Source organism: Lissotriton vulgaris, chromosome 3_1 (genome assembly GCF_964263255.1).
Source record: "Lissotriton vulgaris chromosome 3_1, aLisVul1.2, whole genome shotgun sequence".
In the NCBI taxonomy this organism is placed as follows: Eukaryota; Metazoa; Chordata; class Amphibia; order Caudata; family Salamandridae; genus Lissotriton; species Lissotriton vulgaris.
Genome location: NC_141689.1, coordinates 331,028,316 through 331,053,062, shown reverse-complemented (window position 1 = coordinate 331,053,062; position 24,747 = coordinate 331,028,316). Strand labels below are relative to the sequence as shown.

The 24,747-nt window shown below is 47.8% G+C and overlaps 1 protein-coding gene across 1 annotated transcript in view; it reads right to left on the bottom strand.

The window, feature by feature from the left end:
- LOC147726410 (UDP-glycosyltransferase 3A1-like) overlaps positions 1-24,747 on the bottom strand; it is a 351,985-nt gene that overhangs the window by 36,559 nt on the left and 290,679 nt on the right. Inside the window, exon 6 of the mRNA XM_086960533.1 lies at positions 5,955-6,174. Within this exon, the coding sequence (XP_086816659.1) occupies positions 5,955-6,174 (220 nt within the window). The remainder of the gene's footprint in view (positions 1-5,954; positions 6,175-24,747) is intronic.

Sequence of the window (24,747 nt, the reverse complement as noted above, 5' to 3'; positions counted from 1 at the left end):
ACAGTACCTGAAAAGGTGCGCACCTGCGGTGGCTCTCTTACAAGAGACACATTTGCTGGGTTCGACATGTAAAGCATTGGACAGGTGGGGTTACAAAATGGTGGCACACTCTGAGTTCTCCATTGGATCTCGGGGTTAGGTATTTTGATCAAAAAGCACTTCCCATTAATAATACAATGGACACACATAGATGGTGAGGGACGATTCGCGGCTATCACATGCCAATGGGAGGGAAAACGTTCAATCTGATCTCAGTTTATATACCACCTTCACTACATGCGGTAGCACATCTTGCACTACATACGTTTTTGCTTGACCTTCCGGATGCAGAGATGGTGATCGGGGGAGACTTCAATGATATAGTGGACGGTGATATAGACAGATGCCTACTGCCATGGGGGGATTACGTATGACCGGCTTATTGAATGCCCTCGGGCTTACAGACGTGTGGCGTTATAAGCACCCCACTGCAAAACAATACACCTTCCACTCAGGGGTTCACAACAGCCTCACGCGCATTGACTACTTTTTAGTCTCCGCCACTGCCTTGGGGTTGGGGGGTGACGGACGTAGATATCCGACCTAGGGGTATATCGGACCATTCACCGATATTGCTGTCCTATACATGTGATCGAACAGTGAAGCGCCGCATCTTTCCCATTTACCCGAATTTTTTACTTATACCTGAGGTAATGAAGGGGCTCAAGGACACCACTAACATTTTTTTCCAAGAAAACACGTCATCGGTGGTCTCGCCTAGTATTTTATGGGAAGCATACAAAACAGTAATAAGGGGTCAGGCCATAACCTCAATCACGGGATATAAAATAGGGTAAGCGGGCAGAACTAGATGGTATAGAAGCAGACCTAGACGCTGCGACAGTTCAACATACAGAGGATCCCATACCTTCTTCCTTACAGAGAGTGCACACCAAACAACTTGAATTTGTAGCGTATCAGAGAGAGATGGTCATGGCCAGCCTACAGACTACGTGCCACAGGGTGTACAAACTCGGGGAAAGGCAGGCAAATTGTTAGCATGGCTTGACAAAAAGGAAACAGCAGGTAGAACGATTGCGCAACTGCGTACGTCTGACAACACCCTAGTGACGACCCCCAGTGACATAGTGGCAACATTGGCTGATCACTTTGAGCAGATATATACCTCACGCTCGACATTAACGTTAGAGGAATCACAGGAGTATATCAAGGATATTGCTATGCTGAAACTTTCACCTGAAGAAGCACTGGTATTAGAAGCCGACCTGACTGTTGAAGAACTGCGAACAGCTATTAGCTCTTTGGCATTTGGCAAAGCGTTGGGGTCCGATGAGATCCCCATCGAATTTTACAAAACAAATGCTGACCTGACGGCCCCTTATCTCCTTAATATGTTTCAAGACATCCTCGAGGCTGGAGAATTGCCCAGAGACCAACGGTTGGCCACGATTATAGCGATCCCCAAACCAGGTAAGACACCGGAAGACTGCGATATTGCCCTATATCCCTAATTAACCCTGAACCAAAATATTGGCCAAACTATTGGCTTTGCGATTGACCCCCCATTTATCATCTCTAATACATCCATACCAATCTGGGTTTATGCCCGAGCGAAATACAGCACTTAATTTACGGTGCCTGCAGGCGGTGCAGGCTCGCCAAACATCCATTCAAGAACCTGCAGTCATCCTCTCTTTGGACGCAAGTATGGCGTTTGATGTGATGGAATGGCCATTCCTGTTTGCGGCCCTGCAACATCTGGGCTTCGGTCCTAAGTTTTGCGCTTGGGTCCAACTACTCTACATCAACCCACTGGCACATGTGGTGGCCAATGGCCACATATCTAGAGACTTCCACCTATCCAGTGGAACGCGTCAGGGGTGTCCATTATCACCCCTATTGTTCGCCTTGGCCCTAGGGCCGTTGGCGACCTGGATTAGGTGGGAACCCTCCATCCGTGGGCTCGTTGGACTGATGCCTGGGAAGATCGCATATCATTGTATGCAGATGATGTGCTATTATATTTAACATCCCCCAGAAAATCCATCATGGAGCTCCTGAATGTATGCAAAAAATTTGGTAGAGTATCAGGATACACTATTAACTGGTCGAAATCAGTACTATATGTGCTGAGGGGACTTTGGACGATCCTTCCGGCGGATTTCCCACTACGGACCACCACCGAAGCATTCAAATACCTAGGCATCCATGTGACAGCGGATTAAAATGGGTTTTTTGCGACGAATTTGAAGCCCCCATTGGAGCGCTTCAGGCGTGACGTGATGGTATGGCGCACCCTCTCTCTCCCGCTGTTGGGCAGGGCAGCATTATATAAAATGATGACTCTCCCCCGCTTTCTATATGTACTCGAAAACAAGCCATTCCTGGTCCCACAGGCCTATTTCAAAGCCATTGCCGCTGAACTCTATGGGCTGCTATGGGGGAACAAATCAGCACGGATTGTCCAAGATAAGTTGATGGGCAGCTGGTACGACGGAGGGATAGCGCTCCCAAACATGCAGTTATATTATTGGGCGGCGCATCTTAAAATAATCAACTATTGGATTCATGCACCACAAGATGACCCTGCATACCGGGCAGACAGCCAAGCACTTGGGGCAGATGGGCTGCTGTCAGCATTGTATCGTAAACGTACGCCACCTCGTCTGCTCGGTCTGATGGCGCACACAATACATATATGGTATCAGGCACAGGCTCGATCAAAATGCACAGGCACCATCACACAAATGACACCCCTGTGGGACACACTACAGCTGGGGCGACTCCGGAATAGTAAGGGGTTTTACCACTTGGATAACATAGGTATTTCTGTGGTGGGCGACTTGTGGCTGAGGGGCGTAGTGGTTGACTTCAAGCATCTAGAAACCCAGTATGGCTTGGCATAGACAGAGAAGTTCCGATATCTCCAGATCCGGCATGCACTACAGGCGATAATACCGCTGGGCGCTATTTTGCCGGAAGCCACTAAACTGGAGGACAGGCTACTCACGGAACACATGAACGCAAGGGCGACGTCCTTCACCTACCGTAAATTAATCAATAATTTGCCAGACTAGACGTCTAGGTTGCGACACAAATGGACTCAGGATGTGGGCGATTTTGACGACTCGGAATGGCAGGAGGCATCATCCGCAAGAGAAACGGACATATCCTCGCGACTCAGACTAATCCAACTTAAAGTGCTGCACCGTACGTATTTCACTAGGGTCACATTATATGCAATAGGGAGAACCCAACATCAATACTGTCTGCGGCGCTGTGGGGAAGAGGGTATGTTTTTTCACACTGTATGGGACTGTCCTCAGATTACAGCATATTGGGCCAAGATCATGCACACCATATCACAGACGATAGAAATCTCACTACTTCCAGAACCCAGGCGATGTCTATTAAATGTATGGGAATCTAATGACCTTACTCACAAAGAGCAGGATTGGGTGATGCTAGGCATGACTGTAGCCAAGCGTAATATTGCTATGTTATGGGGGTCGGACACCACCCCAACGCTTCGAAAATGGTGCAAGGATATGTATGTGACCATGGTGGCGGAGAAGGCGGTATTTGTACATCGTGGCTGTCCTCGTAAAGGGGAAAAGGTTTGGGGAGCATGGAATACATTCTGTGGATATATATGTGACCCACCAGACGTCTCTGCAGGCGATGCAACCCCATAATGGAACCAACGAATCAGGGGTCAGGGAAGAGGACTACCTGTAATGTGAGAGGTTGTGTTGTTAAACTGGGACTGTACACTATTGCAGCTTGTGTTTTGATTTGCATGTATTCAACTTTGAGTGATCCATGCCGTTATCACAGCCACTCGAGAATCTTTTGTGTTGATTGTGTTGATTTTGTGCTGATTGTGATTATCTTGTGAATGTATTTCTTGCCCTGCTTTTCTTCAATAAAAAATAAATAAAAAATAAAAAAATAACATACATATAAATGAAATAAATATTATATTTAAATAATGATTTATTAATAAATTTAGGAAATAATATATACAAATATATCAAAAAAATTAATTAATTTAATCATATTAAATACTTCCCACACTATTCCCCAATAAACACACAACACACTCAATATAAAATTTCACACAATTGATAACCAATTATTAAAAATTAATTTGCAATTAATAATTAAATAAAAAAACAATTATAAATAAATAATAGGTAATACAAATTAATAACCAATTAATAATTAGCAACAACAATACCAATGCCAATAAATAATATTTATTACAAATAATAACAAATTCATAATTAACAAATTGTTATTATTAATACTCAATTTTTCTTAATTAATTACTTAATTACAAATATTTTACTTACCACCCTATTCCCCTAAAAAGACACAACCCACTCCAGTAATAAATTAATACAAATACAATAATTATCAATTAATAATAATTAATTACCAATGAATAACTCAATAACAATAAATTAACTATTGATACCAATAAGTAAAAAGGTATAATTACTTAATTAAAATTAAATAACTTCCCACCCTATGCCCCTATAAACCCACAGCCCGCTACAGAAATAAAACACAAGGGGGCGGATTCTGATCCTGGAAAAAAAACGTCTGGACGATTTTTATCCGGAGCCATCGCCGTACGATTCGTACCCATCCGTCCGATTCACGTAGTACGATCCGTATTCCGTCAATCCGTCTGAATCGTAGTGATCCGTACGTATTGCAAGGCTGAAACAGTGAACCGTACGACTCGTACACATGCTGTACGACCCGATGAGTACGATCCGGACCGGGGTATGAGGACGCGATTCGTACTGTCCACGTCAGGTAAGGGTGATTCGTAGTGAAAAGCGCACAATCACTTACACACCGTATGGTGCGTACACCCCATGATAGCAGGGGTACGGTGCATACCCCTGCGATCTTGGGGTGTACGCACCGTACCCCGCGATCGCAGGGTGTACGCACATATGGGGTACGGTGCGTACACCCCGAGATCGCGGGGTACGGTGCGTACACCTCATGATCGCAGGGGTATGCACCGTACCCCTGTGATCATGGGGTGTACGCACCGTACCCGGGGGGGCCGTTCCGTACCTGTTTCAGGGCGAACTCTGCTTTTACAGCTTTTTTCAGCTCGTAGAAAAAAGGGTTGTACGGTGCGTACCCGACACAAATCGTACTTGCCGGGTCGGAAAAAGCAGCTGCAAACCGTACAGATGTCGCGTACAGCGGTTTCCGAGGGAGATTTGTGTGGAGATCCCAGTCGTACGGTCTTTGTACGATTCGTACGGAGTCCTGCTCCTGGTACGAAGTGTACTTCGTCATACGTATGGGGGACGTTGCAGGGTACGATTCGTACGGTAAAACCGCTCCGAACAGCTATTCAGAGCGGTTTTTCCCAAATCGGAATCGCCCCAAAATGTTATTAAAATAAATTAATAATTCCTAAAAAGTATTATTTTATTTACTATAATTAAATTACTTTCCACCCTATTCCCCTATAAACCCACAGCCCACTGTGGTACTAAAACACAAAATGTACTTTAAAAAAAATTACAAATTTCTTAAAAATGTATACATATATTTTAAAAAACTGCACAATACTTAAAAAATCTTGAACACATATATATTAAATACATATTAAAATACATAACACTCATATAAATTTCGATATTACTAACATCAATATTTGCAACTTCGATATTTCTTACAGTGCATTGGTATATTTCTTACCTTAACTTCGATATTCTGGTTGTAGATATTCTTGACTTCGATATTTTGTCCCTACTATATTTAAAACTCGCTATAACTGTGCTTCAATATTTAAAATTTTACACTTTGAATAAAGATATAGAGGAATTATTTATAAAACAAATATTTGTGTTATTCTTATACTTAGTATGATTTTTATCATAACTATATTTTTTAGAGAAGAACTGTTGAACGCATACCTTGGATCTTCTATGAGTTGTTTCATTGTCATCGTAAATATCTGTGCCGTCAGTTGCTTAGCAGGAATTGTGGTGCCCATTTTTTTTTCCACCATTCGAACCATATTGTCAAACTGATCTCCGAAAAGAGGAATCCCCAAAACAGGAACACCGTGATAAATGGATTCCATCAAACTATTCATTCCACCATGGGTAACCAGAAGCCGGACCTTAGGGTGCCCTGTAAAATCAATTAAAAGATGTCATATTTACCATTTTTATTTCAAATTATCGTATGCAAGACTGCACAACCAAGAAATATTTGCTCACAGTAGTCACAATCTGGTGTACTGTAGAAAGTGATTTGTTGTTTTCTGTTTTCATCATGATTTTGTTCACAAAGATAATATCATAAGGGTCACTACCATTCAGGAAGCTGTTCAGTGTTAAATTTCCGGGTCCAAAGCGAAATACCATGTTCCTCACAGGTGCTCTACTCAGGCTCTTCGCAATTCTATGTTGAATTCCGCATGTGGGTTTTTCAAGCATAGAAAAAGATAAAACACAATACCGGTCAATAGATTCTGGACCCAATTCCAAGTTGCACTATTCGATGTGGGTGGAGAGTTCTTCAGCAGGACTATATCTCTTGCTGCGGTAGGAAAGGATTTTTCAGTTGCTTTCACCTCTAAATCATACCCTTTGAGAGATCAGACTTAAAATTTCTGGGCCTATTCACAAACTACATTTTTAGTATGTTTAGGTGTAGTACAATGGTACTACCAGCGCAATACAAAATGCTATTCACAAACCTAAGTGCGGAGATATCCACCCCTCTCCCCCTACTTTTATGTATGGAAATCTCCACCCCGACTGCGTAGATCTCTGCACATAAAGGTACTAGCAGCCCGTCTCGACCTTGTCCGGGAGCAACAGGCTTCCCCGCCCCCCGCCCGCCCCGACATTGTCCAGCAGCCCGGGCCCCCGCCCGGCCCGTCCCCCGCCTGCCCCGACCCCCGCCTGCCCCGACATGGGTCCCCTTACCTCAGCCGCCGCTCCTCCCGCCTGTCCGCTGCTCGCACCGCTGCTGGCCTGTCCGCTGCTCCTCACGTCACCGCTCCTCCCCCGCGCCATGTCCGCCGCTCCCTTACCTCAGCCGCCGCTCCTCCAGCCTGTCCGCTGCTCGCACCGCCGCTGGCCTGTCCACTGCTCCTCACGTCACCACTCCTCCCCCGCGCCATGTCCGCCGCTCCTCCTCGCGCTCCTGGACGCTGCTCCTCGACCGCGCTCCTGACGTGAGCACGCACGTCGCGGCCGGCGCTACATCGGAGGGACTACTTTTGTTTTTACTGTAAATTTTTTAAATAACGTTTAAAAAAAAAAATTGTATAGCCTATAACCATATACACACCCTGACGATTCCAACGGTGTATCGGGTGTGTGGATTGGCGCTGTGGTTCCCGAGTTTACCCGCCTCAAAGGCTGAAAGTTCCTCCTTTATTATAGTAGTATAGATAAATTTCGGCAGTGTAGGAAATGGGGGTTGCCCAAATCTTCAAGGGGGTAGCATGGCATCAAGCGGGCAGGCCAAACTCCAAGGACATGTGAAGCATTCACGCAGTACCCACAGACGACACACCAGGCACACTACAAAAGAGACGCAACTCCACCTTTGGTTGGAAAAGAAGTAGTTTAGTGATATCTCCAACCTGTACGGTAAAAAGGAAAAATACACTGGTAATCATAACATGGCGCCAACTGGCACCCAAGCCAAGTATTTCAGTGGGGGATTATTTACATGGGACAAAAAGGGTTGAGTCCAAAGTCCATAATGTCTAGCTGAAATTCAAAAAGGTTAGCACTTGGCACATATCATCAATGACGTCCATGTAAGGGACAAATTCACTTGGCGTGTTCGCCCATTAAACATGCAATCAAACATTAGGGGTAAGAACCCAAAATAGCTGGCATTGGCGACTCCTGCAAAAAGAATAGGAATCACCCGGCATTAACATCAGGCAGGAACACCTGTAATAAAACACTAGGTTTCTTCCCCCCTCCACCTAGGGAACGACGCGTCAGGCAGGGCCTACTCAGGCCTTCATCCTTGGGAGGTTGGCTGAAATTGTAAGTTGCATATTAGCGTAATTACACCTCATGCGTGACAACGCCAACCCAACCCCTGTAAGGGAAAAACATCATATAATACCAGACAGGAACATGAATCCTCAGCCCCCCCTGCAACCTGCAACACAAACATTAAGCAGTGCATTGGTATCAACAACATATAAACCAGGCTTGAATCCCACTGCACCTGGGCATCACTTTAGTGTAGGCATAACATTAGCATATTCACATTAGCCACCAGACATTCCTAATCCTGGGCAGGTGACGCAGTACGCTCGGCACCCTGCTTTAGCATAAGGCTTGGCCCTAACCTGGGAGGTCAGGCAGGTAGCAGTCACATAAACACTAGGCCCGAATCACATTGAACCCGGGGGCACTTATGCATTTAACATGGACCTGACTCTAGGCCTATGAACCTCAACCTAGGGCAAACCCTCCTTGGGGTATAGACATATAGATTAGATGTCAGGCCTAAACATTTCAGGGAACATCAGGCAACAGGTAACAATGTGCATTTCATTAGGCATATCACCTGGCTATGCGTATCACACAATTCCCTGGGGGCCCCTGCAACATTCTACATTTCCCCTGTGGCCTCTATGATTATCCGGGGTCTCTGTAGGCAGTTCAGCGGGGCCTAACCGGCATCCTGGGATTCAGTGGCAGCAGTCGCTAGCAGCTTTTACCCGCTTTCTGGGCACTTGGGCCCCACTCAGTCAACAGAGGGGAGGGGGGGGCGGACACCGACCCTGTGTCCCGTTGCCCTCTCCACCCTCCATACTGTACTCTGTCGCCCACACTCACCGGCTGTCCAGGGCCTTCTTGGTGGTAGGGGCAGGCACCGGCAATGTGCCTCGAGGCCCCTGCTGCACAGCGCTCACTCGCGGGGCTTCCCTGACCAACTGGAGGCCCCGCGGGACCTGCAGCACCCTCCCGCCGTGGCAGGAGGAAGGAGGGGTTAGCGCTTCCTGCTTCTCTCATGCCCCTCCGCTTCACAAGGACCCGAGACCTCCAGGCAGCCGTCACCTCTCCCACGGGGCTCTCCTTCTCTTCAGAGCCCCGCTGACACCGGCGCTCTTAACGGCCTCCTCACTCTCCTCCGACCGAGCGGGACTCCCTCTTCACTTCGGGAGCCCCGTAGCGCCACTCCAGGCTTCCTGGCCCACCGGACCGGCGGGGTAGGCTCCCGCTCCGGTCTCAGGCCTCTTCCTCTGGTCTCCCGGCCGGCAGCGACCTCGGTGGCTTCACCCGGGTTCCCTCTTCCTCACGGGAACCCGGGGCTTTTCGGCGGGGCAACCAATCCGTGTGCGGCCCTTCAGGGGTGCGGCCGCAAGGACCAATCCGTGCGCGGCGTGGCTGGGGGCGTGGCGGAAGACGTCACCGGCGCCCCAGTCTCGTGATGCGGGTCAGGCAGGCTTCAGGGCCTAGCGCGGCCCACTCCTCACATCGGCGGCCCACTCCTGGCACCGGGGGCCGCCGCAACGTTCACCCCAGCAATGGGGGGGGTCCCCACGATAGCGCCGGGCCGCGGCGGTGATTTCCGACAATTTACCACTGGCGCAAGGCAGCGCCACCACTCCTCGGGCTGCGGCGGTGATATCGGCGGCACAAGGGGTAGGCTCCCTTTTTAATTAATTATTTATATTGCCGAGTAGACATCCGCTCCGATCACGGGGCCAAAAGCGCGCCAAAATGCGGGGTAAGCTCCCGGGCGCTATTCCACTCAGAATAAGGGCGCTATTCACGGAGCACAGCTCCTCCTTCGGCCCACTCAGTTCTCAGGGCCACCAGCACCTCGGGGGCCACACCAATCACCGGCACAGTACTTTAGCATGCCACAGTCCCTCAGGGTACAATCCTCCCCGGCAGCTCCACAGGCAGCAACAGTCTTTGGACCCACAGCGCTTAGAGGGCAATATTGCAGTTTATGCCAGTCAGCCGTCCACAGTCCCTCGAGGGCACAATCCTCCCCGGGTAGCTCCTCACGACCCACCACTTCCACAGGGCCACAGCATTACAAGAGGGGGTAGACAGTCCCACTCCTCACCTCCTGGGCGCTTCTCCCATGCAGCGCTGGCGTGGTACCTGGTCCAAAACGGCGTCAGTGACCTGGGAAGGGGCCCTCCTTTGTCAGGGGCCCAGGGGACAGCAGAGGGGGGAGTTTAGGGGTACAGGGCCCAGCTCACAGGCCCATGTAGCGGTAGCACCTCACAGCAGGTCCCCCTCCCTTCCTTGTCCCAGCGCTGACTGACTCTCTGGTGACACTTCTCCCTATTTATACCCTCCTCCCAGGCAGTGCCAGGACCTTCTAGAATGTTGGCACATCTAGCCTAAACTGGTTCTAGGGGAGAGGGTGAGCACCCTGGGTGCCAGGCTTTCCCTCCAAAAACTAGGGGTAGCTGGGTAATATTAACTAGACCGCCAACCTAACGCAGTCAGGTGGCACTACCCAGGGCCATGGCATCCATTTTAAGTCTCAGTACATTCCAGTCAGGTGCAGTTTTAAAATGGGGGATATTTTCTGTACACCATTTAACATCATGTAATTTTACATTTTCAACAAGGTGTCTCACACCACTCATGGCCTGTACAGGTTTAATTCCATGGGGGAGACATCCTAGGTAAGGGGGTCAAAAGCGAAAAATTTTGGGGGAAAAAGGCCAAGTGCAACACGCAGTAAATGTGGAAGAATAGTGACTCGAAAAGGATAATATTTACAACTGAAGAGGAGTGGTTTTGGGAAGTGTATGAAAGGCTTAAGAGAGGGCTAAAGAGGGGTTTAGAGAGGGATATGCACCCACTGACAAAAGAATAAGACCCGTCCTGTTCTCAAACTGCACTACTAAAGTTACTAAAAAGCCAAAAAGATTCCAAAACAATAATAAATGCACTCCGGTAAGTGCTGGAGTAAGTTCAGCAAAACTCATGGCCACTCACAGGTACTGCTTGAACCTCCTATAGAAAATAATAATGGTGGGTACTTAAAATAGAACACTTTAGGAAATAATGGCAAAATGAATTAACAAATTTTATGTTTGATAAAATATAACAATATTTTAATGTTAAAAAATAAGTAAATTAAAATAAGGTTTTAGTACATAATATTTAGTAACTTTTAATAAATTATAAAAAAATATAAACAATTTACTTTAAGGGGGATTTTTTTTTAAAGAAATCTTTAATTAACTTAGTGCGCCTAAATTTATTTAAAATGGAAAATCGATTTAATAGTGCAGTAACAGTTTAAAAAGATTAGACATTTAAAATACATAAATACAATTATTTAACTTAAAAATTTAGCACACTAAAAAATTGGAATCTTTTAAAACCTGAATAAACTTTACCTTAGAGAGACCTTCGCCCCAATTGTGGAGATTCCTGCCAAGTGTGCAGGACAATAAATGTGGTTGTAAAGTCATTACTAGTAGTAACTTTACAGTTGTATTTGATGTTTATACATACTCTTTCCCCTATTTCAGGGGATGGGGACACCTAAGTCTGAACTTTTGAATAACTTTACTCTTGTAAAAATGGTGAATAGCTAAAAGTAGTAAAGTTACTCAAAAGTGCAAGAGTAAACTTACACATGTAAGATTTAATGTGTAAATTATCTTTTGTGAATATGCCTTACAGTGTTTAGAAGTTGTTACTGACACCATGAAAATGGGGGTAATAAGTCCGCCGGTAGCAAGGTAAGTGCAGTGGAATTCCTGGGTAATGTTCTGCTCTGCTCAATTATAAGTGGAACTGAGGGCCATATTAACAACAAACTGCGATAAATATTGCAGTTTGCGCTTAGCGCGAAATTTTTTAGCGCCAGCTTTCGCTGGAATATATTGCCACGCTAAAGCTGTATTAGCAACAATTAGCGCTATGGCGATAAATATTCCAGCGACAGTGGAAGGGAAGGGCCAACATCGCGGCAAAACGAGCGATGTTGCATGGGGAAGGGGGAAAACCTTGCTGATATGGTCCAGTGGTCGGATCAGCATAATCCACCTGCCATGTTAGGTAAGGTTAAGTCAGGAAAATAGCAAGTGTTAAAAAACCGGCGATGACCCCGGTTAGCGCGACTTTTCACGCCAGGGCCTCCTTGCTAATAGGCGATAGGCCTGTTAGCGGCTGTTTACCAGGTTTGTTGATCGGGAACGCCTACTTTGCACGTCATTAGCGATAAATATCTCTGACATGCAAAGCAGCACCCAAACCGGTTGCTTTAGTCAGAAAGCTGTCGCTAACTGCTGTTAGCAACAGGTTGTTGATAGGGCGATAGAATTATTGTCTCTTTAGCAGGAAAAGGTACCATTAAAGCGGCAATATTGCCCTTGCTAATATGCCCCTGTATTCTCTCCCGCACATTTCGTGAGTATGATGATGGCTTGGAGGCATAGCACTGTATATGTTTTCCCAGCCTATCACCCAATCTGACAACTCAAGGGGCAAATCGGGATCCATATGCTTGTCTGTACTCCTACTTGCAAAAATCTCCTGCTTACGAAAAACCAAATCTATTGGTTGAGCCTACTCCTGCATCACCCCTAAAGCATGAAACAACCTGCTGCTACGCATAAGAGCCTCCTCCCCACTTCTTTAATTTGGAAAGTAGGTGAAGACCTAGCTTTTCCAGTAGTCCCACTAGGCCCTAGGTGTGCACAGAATAACAGCCTCTGGGTGACAGTGCATTCTACTAATCTACACAACATAACATAACATCTAACATAACATAAAAAAATAACATAAAATAACATATGGATTACTTCGTTTTTAGCTCTCGTAGCATGTCAGCAATTTTTATGACCTTGAGGTAAGGTCCCCCATTCAAGCTCTGATGGGTATCATGAGCTGCATGCCAGAGCTGGAAAGTGGAGGAAACTAAACGCAGAAGCAGCATGATCTATTGATTGCCTTGTGTGAAAAATGGGGGTATGACCACAAACAGTTGAAGTGAGGCCAGAAAAGACCAGGAATACATCTGAACACTGTAGCTGTGTATATATGTTTGGGGCTTTTTTATTGTTATTAGCACATTATCTTCAAATAAAGATATGCAGTGTTTTTCCACCCCAAGTTGGAAGGTTTCTGATCTCTGTGGCTGCCATAACTATTCTCATAAATCCTTCTCCCAGCCCGGATCTGTTTGTAGCTTAATCTATTACAAACCAACTCACCCTCTCAATGCAACTTTTATGCATTAAATGCTATCGCGGCCATGGTCACTTTCTCTTAGGTTTTTCGACAAGGTGAGTTTCTCTCCTGACTTCGTCAAATATCTGGCAGTCTTTAATGAATCAAGCCCTGCCTTCATGAGTTAGTTCATGTAGGCTCTCTGCCAATCTGCTAGTGAGAATTATCATGTATATTTTTAATCCTCATTGAGGAACAGCTATGGACCTTTACACCCTGCACTAGTGGTGGTCTGTGCCGGCTTGGAGAGTACCACCAAATTTCCTTCGATCATAGATGCCATTATTCTACCTTACTCTACCACAAATCAGTACATCTGTGTGAGGGTGGAGGTCAGGCAGCTAGCAAATGTCTCATGTGAAGCCATCAGGCCCAGGGGTCCTAAAGCACTTCCTTGATTTGATAGCTTAGTAGTTGAATATTGTGATGGAATCTATGCTGGCCACACCTACAGCAGAAGTTGCACATTGAGAAAAATAGATTCTTTCCAATATGGAGTAGTAATGATGCACATGTAAGTAGCAGGTATAGTATTTCTCATTATGATGGTGGGTCCTTCACACATGCGGTAGCCCAAGGTCAGCTAAGCAGCTCCCACCACTTCTGCTGAGGCTACTTTGAAGGTCTATGCTCCCACTCATGATCTGTACAGTCCCTGGTCAGCTACTTGGATAATGTCGGCTTCCAATACAACTGTGACCTCTGCTCAGCCTTTCCTCTTGTGCAGCACATTTTGCATGAAACATTTTGACCTGAGGTGGGACGTAAATTGAAGCTATAGTCAGTGTTTTGCACTGTGCCTCTCCCACCTTTGGCAAACATGTCCTTTGCTTATTGGTCACCTAGAGGTTCCTTGTATTGTTATGCACTGTGACATGTATTTGTGTAGGGTAGAAACTAGAGGAGAAGGTGTTGAATCTCCTTTTTCCAAAAGTGTCTTCTGCAGTGGTATAATTTTAGTCTTCTGTGATTCAAGGACGGCATGGAGTCTGGATCGTTTCACAGGCCGTTTAGCCCCATACATTAACAGGTAGTAATTTGAATGCACATGATGGCCAAGGGTCTTGTCCTGGAAGTGTCTGTAGGAAGGTGGAATCTGACTATATGGTTACCCCCACTTTATGCCTAGTGTTTTGCTGGTTTTCGACTTAGTTGGACTGGGACCCTGCTATTCAGGGCCCCAGACTATCTGTTTTCTCTATAAAATTGATATCATGTACTTTAGGTACATACCAAATTGGTTACTGGGTTACCCTTGTGAGTCCCTGTATATGGTACCTTAGGTACCCAGAGCATAGGTACCCCAGAGACCTACCAGGGGCTGAAGCATGTATTATGCCACCGCTGGTTAGCCTTCCAAAATGGCACCACAGGTCTGCACTTGCAGCCTAGGTAAGGTGGTGTAAGCACTGCTTACTTAGATATAGTATACTTATATCTACCTTTACATGTAGACAATAGGTTTCCTGTCCAGGGAGGTGCTAGCACCTCCCCAGACAGGCTTTAGTGTATTGGGGCAGTGTGGGTTGCATTCTGTGAATGCTTTTCAGACACTGCCGGGGGAACACAAGGTGCTCCATGCATTTCCCAGTTCAAACCGGTTGCTGGGGCACTCTGCCCCATCTCTGGTGCAAAACTGGACAAAGGGGAAGGGGTGTAACCACCCCCTCCCCAGGTCCTCCCAAAGGTAGGACCCTAGAGTTTGTCCAACCCCTAAACTAACTATAAGAATAGGAGCCCTGTCCCTAGGACTTTAAATTATCCTGGAGGAATCTCTGCAACATATATCTTGGACCTTCTACATTCCATATCGACTGGAAGATGGAAGAAATCTCCCTTGTGGTCAAGGAGTGACCACGCTGTCCAAACAGGCACCAAAAGCATCTTTTCTGGTCTGCATTTGTGAGGCTCCCGCCGATCCTGAAGAATCTGTGACACAGGACACAGACTTCCAGACATCTCTGAAGCTGACCCGAGATCCCAGCCAAGCTGAGATCCGTAGCTGACACAAGAGACGTGGGACCAGAACTCCTGGAAATCCTGCATTTTTGCAACTGCACCTACTTCCTGAGGTATCCTGAAGTTGTGCATTGGGGTATTTGAAGTTCCTGCCTCGAGCACCTTTTGCACACTAGGCCTTGCTCCTTCTTCCCCCACACCCTGTCCCCTGCCGCACGCTCCCCCATCGCCCTGTCACCCTCCTCTTGACCCCCACCCCATCACTCCGGCATTGTCTGTTTTCCTACTCAACACCAGGTCAGCGGTCAAGCACCACCACGAGCTGTTTGTCTTACTCGATTCAGAGAAACCTGACCTACTGCTCCTGACCGAAACCTGGTACTGTGATTCCTCCCTCCCTGTTCTCCTGGCCACCCTACCCCCCTACTATGTGGCCCTGCGGGCCGACCGGCCGGCAGGCAAGGTTGGCGGTGGGGTCGCCCTAATCGCTCGGTCGGAATTGAACTTTCAATCACTTCCCTTTCCCCCCATTCCCCCTGCTGACTTCCTGGTAGTCCGCTCTCTTTCATCTTCCCCCCCCATCACTTGCCTCTTAATGTACCGCCCTCCTCAGCCTTCGCCTTCATTCTTGCCGGCATTTCAAGACCTGTTGGCCAACTTGGTGGTCAACTACGCCTCGGTCCTGGTGCTAGGGGACTTCAATTACTGGCCCTCAGACCCACATGAGTGCTCAGCCTCACAAGAATTCACAGAATCACTTTTGTCCCTCAACTTTATGTCGCATATATCCGTCCCCACTCATTCTCATGGGCACACACTAGACCAGGTCTGGTCCCTCAACCTCCCTGTGGCCTCGGCGGCGGTCTCGCCGTGCCCATGGTCCGACCATGCCCTCATCTCCTTCTTCATTCTCCGTAACCCAACGCCCAAAACTCCGCACGCCAAAAACACCTCGGCGCGGAATTGGAACAGACTGGATTTTTCCTCCTTGACCTCCCTGCTTCGCAACTCCACCCCCACTCTTTCTGGCTTATCATCTGCCTCTCAAGCCAAGGCCATCAACACCTGGCTGGCTGGAGGCTGCGACTCAGTGGCGCCCCTACGTCGCATTTCCATCCGCCGACCAAAGGACTCCAATAGATGGTTCAATGACCACCTAAAAGACCTCAAACTGAGCGCCCGACGGGCGGAGAGGCAATGGAGGAAAAATTACAGTCCCTTATCAAAAACCCACTTTTTATCATCACTGGCCAAATACAAAACAGCAATCCTTGCTGCTAAAACTACCTATTTTTCGTCAAAAATAACTTCTGCAGAAAACAAACCCAGGGAAATCTTCGGCATAGTGAATGACCTGGCATTCTCAGACCGAACTTCGCCCCAAATCCCTCCCTCCCAACCTCTCTGCGATCAACTTAACACCTACTTCTTAGACAAAATTGCTACCATCAAGACCAACATCCCACCACCCTCGTCTGCCTTCGTCGATCCCTCCCCCCCTACCGTTCAATGCCTTCTCACCTCCATTCCCCCCCTCACTCAGGACTCTTTTCTGGAGATACTCCCCAAAGTGAAGTCGGGGTCTCCGGCGGACGTCTGCCCGGCACGAGTCCTGCAGCAAATTTATTCCGGCTGCCCTGAGCCCCCCATTGCCTTCCTCAACAGCTCCCTGGCACAGGGCCTAGTGACCCCTGCGCTAAAGGCAGCCACCATAGTGCCCATCCTGAAGAAACCTGGCGCGGACCCTTCCATCTCGGCCAACTACCGCCCCATCTCCCTGCTGCCCTTTCTGGGCAAGGTGATGGAACGCCACGTCACCGCGGCACTTAGCGCCCATATTGAGGCAAATTGGGGGCTGGCATCCCGCCAAGCCGGTTTCCGTCCCAGGCATTCGACCGAATCAGTCGTGGTCTCAGTCTTAGACAAACTCAGAAAGGGCATGGATGATAACAAACACCAGGCACTGGTCCTCCTTGATCCCTCCGCCGCCTTTGACACGGTGGACCACACCATCTTACTTACCCGTGTCAAGGCGGCCGGCATCGGGGGATCAGCTCTGGTCTGGCTCTCCTCCTTTCTGAGGGACCGCACCCAGGCGGTCCGGCTAGGCGACTTCACTGCCACTCCCCTCCCTGTCACCTGCGGTGTTCCCCAGGGATCCTCTCTCCCCCCCCTACTTGTCAACCTTTATATCTTTCCTCTCATCTTCACACTCCAGCAGCTGGAGGTCACCATTTATAATTACGGGGACGACCTCCAGCTCATCTTTGATCTGTCCCCTTCTCCTCTCTCTGTCTCTAACTCCAGTCAACTATGACATTCATCAGGGACTGGATGAACCACAACCACCTTAAGCTGAACCCGGATAAAACCGAGCTAGTTCTCACTGGTGGTTCATCCAGCCCCTGGAACTCTCTCTTCTGGCCCCCCTTCCTTGGTCCCGCACCGTCTCACGGTCAAAACACTGGGCGTCAAAATAAACAACCAGCTCACTCTCCATTCACAAATCAGTTCCGTGGTCTCCTCCTGCTTTCTCACTCTCCGCACCATCCGCACTGTCTCCCGCTTCTTTTCCCCCCAGGCACTCAAGATTATCATGGTGATTTCACGACTGGACTACGCAAACGCTCTCTACCATGGCATCCCCGCGTACAGCTTGCGTAGACTCCAGACTATCCAAAACCAGGCGGCCCGGCTGGTGTACGGCCTCCCTCGTTATCACCATTCCACCCCCCTTCTCAGGGAGCTTCACTGGCTCCCTGTAAAAGAACGCTCCCTTTTTAAGATTGGATGCATGATCTTCCAGGCCCGCCAGGGCACTGCCCCCGCCTTCATCTCTTCATTAATCAATCCTTATGTCCCCGCAAGAGAACTCCGGTCTTCCTCCAAGTCCCTTCTTCAGATCCCACGCTTCACACGTAAAAAGTGGGGCGGGTCCAGCTTCTCCACCCTGGCTCCAACATTCTGGAACTCACTCCCTGACCATCTCCGCTCTGCCACCCAGTATCTCCCCTTTCGCAGAGATCTGAAAACGTTCCTCTTCAGCCAGGCCTTATCCACTTAAACTCTCTTAAACTCTCCTCTTAATTCCTCTCTTGGTCTTTTTCCTCAGTTGCTGAACCCCCTAGCGCCAAGAAACCGCAAGGTGTACGCTGCGCTCTAGAAATATTTTAAATTAGAAATTAGAAATTAGAAGCTTAGAGGCCTACGCTCCACGAGTGTTCAGTGGGCCCGATTTGTGCATTTCAACTTGAGGCTCCTTTGCTGTTCCTAGTCCGTTGACTAGTGAGTCCCATGAAGGCCAATCCTTTGTTCCTTGAGCTTTCCTGGTTGCTGCAGACATGCTCGGACTCCCCTCCAAAGGAAGAGTCCCCGAGACCTTGCTGGTCTGAACCAAAGCCAATCTTTTCATCTTGCATGGGTTGCTGTTGCCAAGGCTTGTTGGGTCCAATCCGGATTCCGACACTGCAGCACTCGACATTTTTTGTGGGACAGCTCGAATCCAGTTCCTGGTCATTATCGATGCCTCGTGGTCCTCGTGGCTGAAGAGTCAAGCTTCACCTCTTTCACCTGAAATCAGCCAACATCGGCTGGCATCTTCTCCTCGCCATCCTGGTCACTGGCTAGTGACTCAGACTCTGTCCCCTCTGCTTTCAGGTTCTTCACATCTCCGATCCACCCTTGGATCCACCCGGACACTTTTCTTCTGGTCGCCTGCAGCATTTCTTCGCAGCTCTCTATTGGAATCGACAACGAAACCCGACACCAAAAGACACCTATGCACCCGGCTTCCCAGGGTGAGGTAACACGAGTACTCCGGTGCTCCCGTGGGTCTTGACTCTCGAAGTGTCCTAGTCTAAAAGGGTTCCATTGTAGTTCACCTCTAAGTGCCCTTAATCTTTAAAATTGTAACTTATTCGTTCTCCATAGAAAGTCAATGGTGATCCGCGGCTGTGTTTAGACACTGCACACGTTCCCCGTGGGCCTCCTGCGTTCCTACCTTGGGTGGTTCCTGGTTGCCCCAGTGGTTCTACAGGCCCTAGGCCTGCTTTCTATCCCTCATGTGGTTCTTATACCACTATTTTAGTATTTGGTTTGTGAGGTCCCTAGGGCAAAACGTATACTGTGCAACTTATCGTATGCTAATTAAGGGGCCAATTAGGATTGCGGTGAATCCACATCCTCCGGGCCGGCGGAAGCCACCGCCGGCCCGGAGGATGAGGATTCACCGCTGCGGTGATTGCAAAGACCCCCCGCCAGATTAGGATGGCAGGGGGGTCATCTGCGGACGTGAAGACCGCCCGCCGCTTTTTCGCCGCGGTCCAGCGGTGGAAAAGCTCTAATATGGTGGCAGTGTCTATCAGACACCGCCAGCCATATTATGATTCATGCGGAAACATGCTTTTCCACGGCGGGTTTTCCGCCGTGGAAAAGCATGTGGTCTTTGGTGTTTGGGGGCCCGTTGCGGGCCCCCAGGGTGTCGAGGGTGGGGGGTGCACATGGGGGGTAATTATGGTCCCCCCAGCATTTACATGCACAAAGCGGCAGGCACCGCGCGGTGCCTGCCGCTTTGTGCATGCAAATGTTAAACATGCATTTTTAACCTTGCGGCGGGTGCTGCTTCAAGCAGCACCCGCCGCAAGGTTAAAGGAACAGGATGTGACCACCAGGGTGGCGGTCACGTCCTAATTTGCATGGAGGGACCACCGCTGCCCATGCGGACGGTTCCTCTTCCTCGGGGTGGCAGACGAACGCAGGTCCGTCCGCCATCCTAATGACCCCCTTAGTTCCTTGTATTGTATTTTTACCTCTGACCTCATAAAGAGTCCAGATGGGTTGTGTTTAGAATAAATACATATATATTTGATATATACCTTGTGTAGTGTGCTTTCATTTGATCATTCAAGAGATTATAACTGGTAAAACAACTTGCTTAACTCGCCTCTAAATCTTAGACCTTCTCGCAATGCGGAAAAGTTCCTTCTTGAACCCCCCTCCTTCAAAAGAGAAAAATTGTTGGCACAGTCTTTCTCAGGTAATGGGGTGAGAATCCGGAACTCACTTCCTCCTTCACTCTGTGCCATCACCTCCATCCAGATCTTCAAAGCGGACCTCAAAGCTCTTTTATTCCAAAGACACTTTCAGAACTAATTCCCTCCTTCTCAGACCCCGCCAGGAAGTTCTTTAGTCATTGTAAATTTGTCTCATATATTTATATTTTTGTTAGTACATCCTGTGCTTGCTGCATTTGAAATTGTGTTCCTTTTGCCTGCGTTGTTTTGATTCTATGGCCTGCTATTGTTCGCCAGGAAGTTCTTTAGGCATTGTAAAATTTGTCATATTTATTCCTCCTTTTGCTTGTACAGTCTGTTCATGCTGTGCTTGAGATTGTGTGCCTTTTGCCTGAGTTGCTTCGACTCGATGGCATGCTATTTTTGTTTGTTCTATTCCTGCAACAGTTCTCTCATGTAACGTAACTGATTCTATTGTACAGTGCACTGACACCTTCAGGTAAAGTCCGCGCTTTATAAAAATGCATTAATAAATAAATAAATAAATAAATAAATAAATAAATAAATAAATCTAAGCCTGAAGGCTGAAGGCTATTCTCCACAGCTACCACTAGGATAGCTTTCTATAAAGGTTGACTTTAAACCTACCATCAAAGAGGGTCGTTTGGACTGATGCAAGGTGCCCACTAGAATAGTGGACATCAGATGCCAGGCCAACTTCTAATAGTGTCCCATTCGCTGGGTGCTGTGACTTCTGTTGTCATCTCCTTTATAACTTCCCCTTCTGCACCACTTCAGACTTTTAACACTTATCACCCCCTTCACAACTGTAAACAAAATATTTCTAACTTCCAATCTGAGCTCAATTCTATAGTACCCTGTAGTCAACGTTTGTCCTTTCTGGGATCAAGAGCCCTCTGTCCCCTGCACCTCACTGACAACTTTTCTTGTTTAACTTACATCGGTTTTCAAATTCTTGGATGATCCTTGGTAGTTACCTTTGTCTAGTCTATAGGGCCACAGTTTCTTATCATACAGTGTAGAGGCTGTTTTCTATCTTTTTTTCATACATTTCCATGGACTTTGCAGTCTGAAACATGTCTTTTGCATTCTCCACCCATATGCTGCCTCTGGTTGAAATCGTCCACTTCAATTGTGGTTATGCTCAGTATGTCCACACCTCTTTGCACTGTTATGTGATGGGTAGCTTCACCCTTTTGAAATAGTAGGTCACATAGAAAGGCCACGCAGAATCTGATATTTTGGTCTGTTGTGTTAACCAGGGGCCTCAAGGCCTTTTTCTTTACGAGGGCAGTTTGCAATAGGTCTTGGAGCAGAATTATTTTATCTCTATTGTATGCCACAGGCATTTTGTGTTAAACGTAAATTATCAGTAATTCTTTTTGTGTAAAAGAGGATATTTTGGCAAGGATGTCTAGTGGTCCAGCTGTAGCATCTGCCTTGTTTGCGACTACCATATATATGCGTTTGATGCCTACTTTGTCTCCCACTTTGATGTTCAGAATCTGGAGAACTAACTTCTTGACATAGTCTGTCTTCATGATTATTTCCTTCAACTTTTTCTTTTATTGCTGGGCATCCTGATGTTATCGCATCAGTCTTCCATATCCTGACACTTGTCAAATAGCATACCTCTTTGTTGTTTGAATATCTAATGTTCATGAGTGAGTTACTTCCAGCAAGGCCATTGTCAACCCTGTTTCCTCCGCTATGTTGCACAGTTGGTCATTGCCTGATCTGCAGAGGTATGCCACTTCCATGAGGGTTTATTGAATTCTTAATAGTTTGCTCTTTAAGTCTCTTTCCATTGCTTTTTTAAGTCTTGGAGTGGTCATTTTAGGTCCTCTTTGCTCAGCAGCGTCTCTTTTGACTGTCTGCTTACTCCAGTTTTGGACGCCATATTCACTGTCTCAGATTTATCCAATCCCCTGAATGTGATCTTGTGCAGTAGCTGTCCATGTCCTTATGCACTTTGGTGCAGTTTTTGGACCCTGTCTTTTTCTTCAGGGATCAAATTACTTTTTATCCTGTGTGTTGATGTTGGTTTTATTCTATTTTTCACTCAGGAAATGCCATTCAATACCAGTGGACTACTTTTCTTTGATGGAATGCTTATTTTGTTGTAAGTCATATTTTCCACTGCATCCTCTAGGTCAGGTTTCCCCAAAGTCAGTCCTGGAGGGCAGGATTCATGCGAGATTTTTAACATATCCCCATTTAGATAAATGTCGTTATCTTACAAGTATAGCATGGATCTGGCTCTCCAGGACCGACTTTGGAGAACCCTGCTCTAGCTGATACCGTGCCCCCATATGCTGTCTTTCAATGGGTACTCCATGCATGTCCATTCGTCGTCCTCTCAAGCGTGGCTTTCCATCCTCATCTATTGTGGGAAGGAGTTTCCCGCTGTTGCCAGGCTGGCTGGGTTATAAATAGGTGTTGGCATGGTCTCCTGGCCTAACTCCTCTTCATGGTCTGTATCATGTGCTCTCAGCAAGAGGGGAAGGGCTGCCCCAGGAGACTCTCTGTCTTCACTCTACACTTGAGGAACAGGTTTGCAGTGTGACTTGACGTGCCTTCTTGGGCATCCTTTATCGCCTGCTCTCCCCTGGGCCTCTGTGTTCACACTCACCCCTTCTCCTGTGGCTTCCCACTTCACGCATCTCTCTTGACTTACAGGCCGCCCCCACTGCACACACTGCCCATGCAGACATGAAGGTCCTCGGCTACCGCTCCTCTTGCCCTCTTTTCAGTCTTCACCCCCTTCTGCATGTGGGCACCAGTGCAGTCATGGATTCTCTTTTCTGCTGTGGCTCACTCCACTTGTTGCCAGAGGTGTGGGGGCAGAGGCACGTCACTGTTTTCCATTCTGAGCACAGCTTCCTCCTCTCAGGTCCTCTTTTTCACTTAATTGGTTGTAGCTGGGTCCCATTTCACGTTTGTTGTATTTCCATCAAATGGTGTAACGAAAGTTGAGAGGGCACCTCTGCAAGGTACACAGAGGGCCCCCCGCTCCGGATTTAATCTGGAGTTCTCAGGCCCGAGTACTGTGCTCAGGGGCCCCCCGGCAGCTCAGGGGGCCACCTCAACATGGGGGCTGCAGCCGCGCAGCAGCCTGTGTTACCCTCCTGTTTCCATTCATAGATTGAGTATGCATTAAGGGGTATTTCTCCATAACCAAGCAGTGGTGGCCAACACAAATAAAAAGTGATGTGCGGGTGAAGGGTGCGTGACGGGAGCACATGGGGCGTGTGGGGGAGCACGGGTGGGGTTGATAATAAATAAAACGTACCTGATACTCCCCGACGCCTCGCGCCTCAATGCTCCTTTGCTTCTTGCTCCCAGCAGTCCTTGGGACAGCATAAGAGACTCCCCATCAAATTCCTGAGCTGCTCTCATGCTACATTACCAAGCATGAGAGCAACACAGGGATTGGCCTGAGTGGGCTGTTTTAACACTTGCTCAGGCACAAGTCGTCTATGCTGTTTCTCCAACCCGGCTTTGTAATACAGCTGGGTTGCAGAAACCAAACTGAGCATGTCTGATTGGCTGACCTAAGCTGCCGGCCGGCCAAACCGACATACGCACTATGCCTCACTCCGCCCCATCTGCCATGGCCCGGCCCCACCCCTCCCTACACATGCTGGCTCAGCCTGGAGCTGAAAAATAAAACGATAATAAATATTATATTATCTCTCAGCTGCGGCTCCTCTGCCATTGCGGTGGGGTCGCTGATGACCCAAGTAAAGGCTCAAAGAGTTGCTGCAGCCATCTGTATCTTCCAAGCCTGACCCAAGCAATGGTTTTAAGCAACTGTGCAAATAATAATAATCTTAATCTGGTATGATGTCAGATATCATAACGGAAATATTGTCTAACAGAAATATTGCGTTCCAAATATCTTTTCACCCCATTGTAGTTAATAATAGAAAATCTCAAGAAAGGGCCTCGCACGAAGATGGCCCCTTGATCCCAGAGCTCTGTGTCGAGGGGAGCCCCGGACGGCAGTGAGAGCTCTTTGACAACCTGTTTTCAGCCTAAACTTTAGTTTTGGGCAGCGGAGAGACTGGGGCTGATATGGTGAAGTCTTTTTTACTACACGGCAACCCCGGTTGAGTATTCCCGCCGGGGGCTGAATGAGCCCTGTTGACAGACGAAAGACCGCGGCTCGTGAAGTGAGAGTATTGCCTGTGAAGTTAACTAAAAGAGGTGCTTGGAGTTGATTCGGACTCCTGTTCTGCCGTCACTGACGACCCTGAGGTGAGCTTCTGCTGCGGCGTATGATATCCATGTTTTACTTCAGGTGGTTTGGTCTAGACACATGCTGCTGCCAGACCTGAGGAGACTTGAGGAGCATGTGCGGCGGCTTATATACTGCTTATAACATTGAAACCAATGACCGCTCCTGCTCCAGAGCAGAGGCCTGACCTGCTCTTTTGTTCTTTTACCAGCAGAGTGTAAAGTCTTGGTTTTCTTTCTGTAGGGATGTTCTGGGTCTGCGCTGCATCATT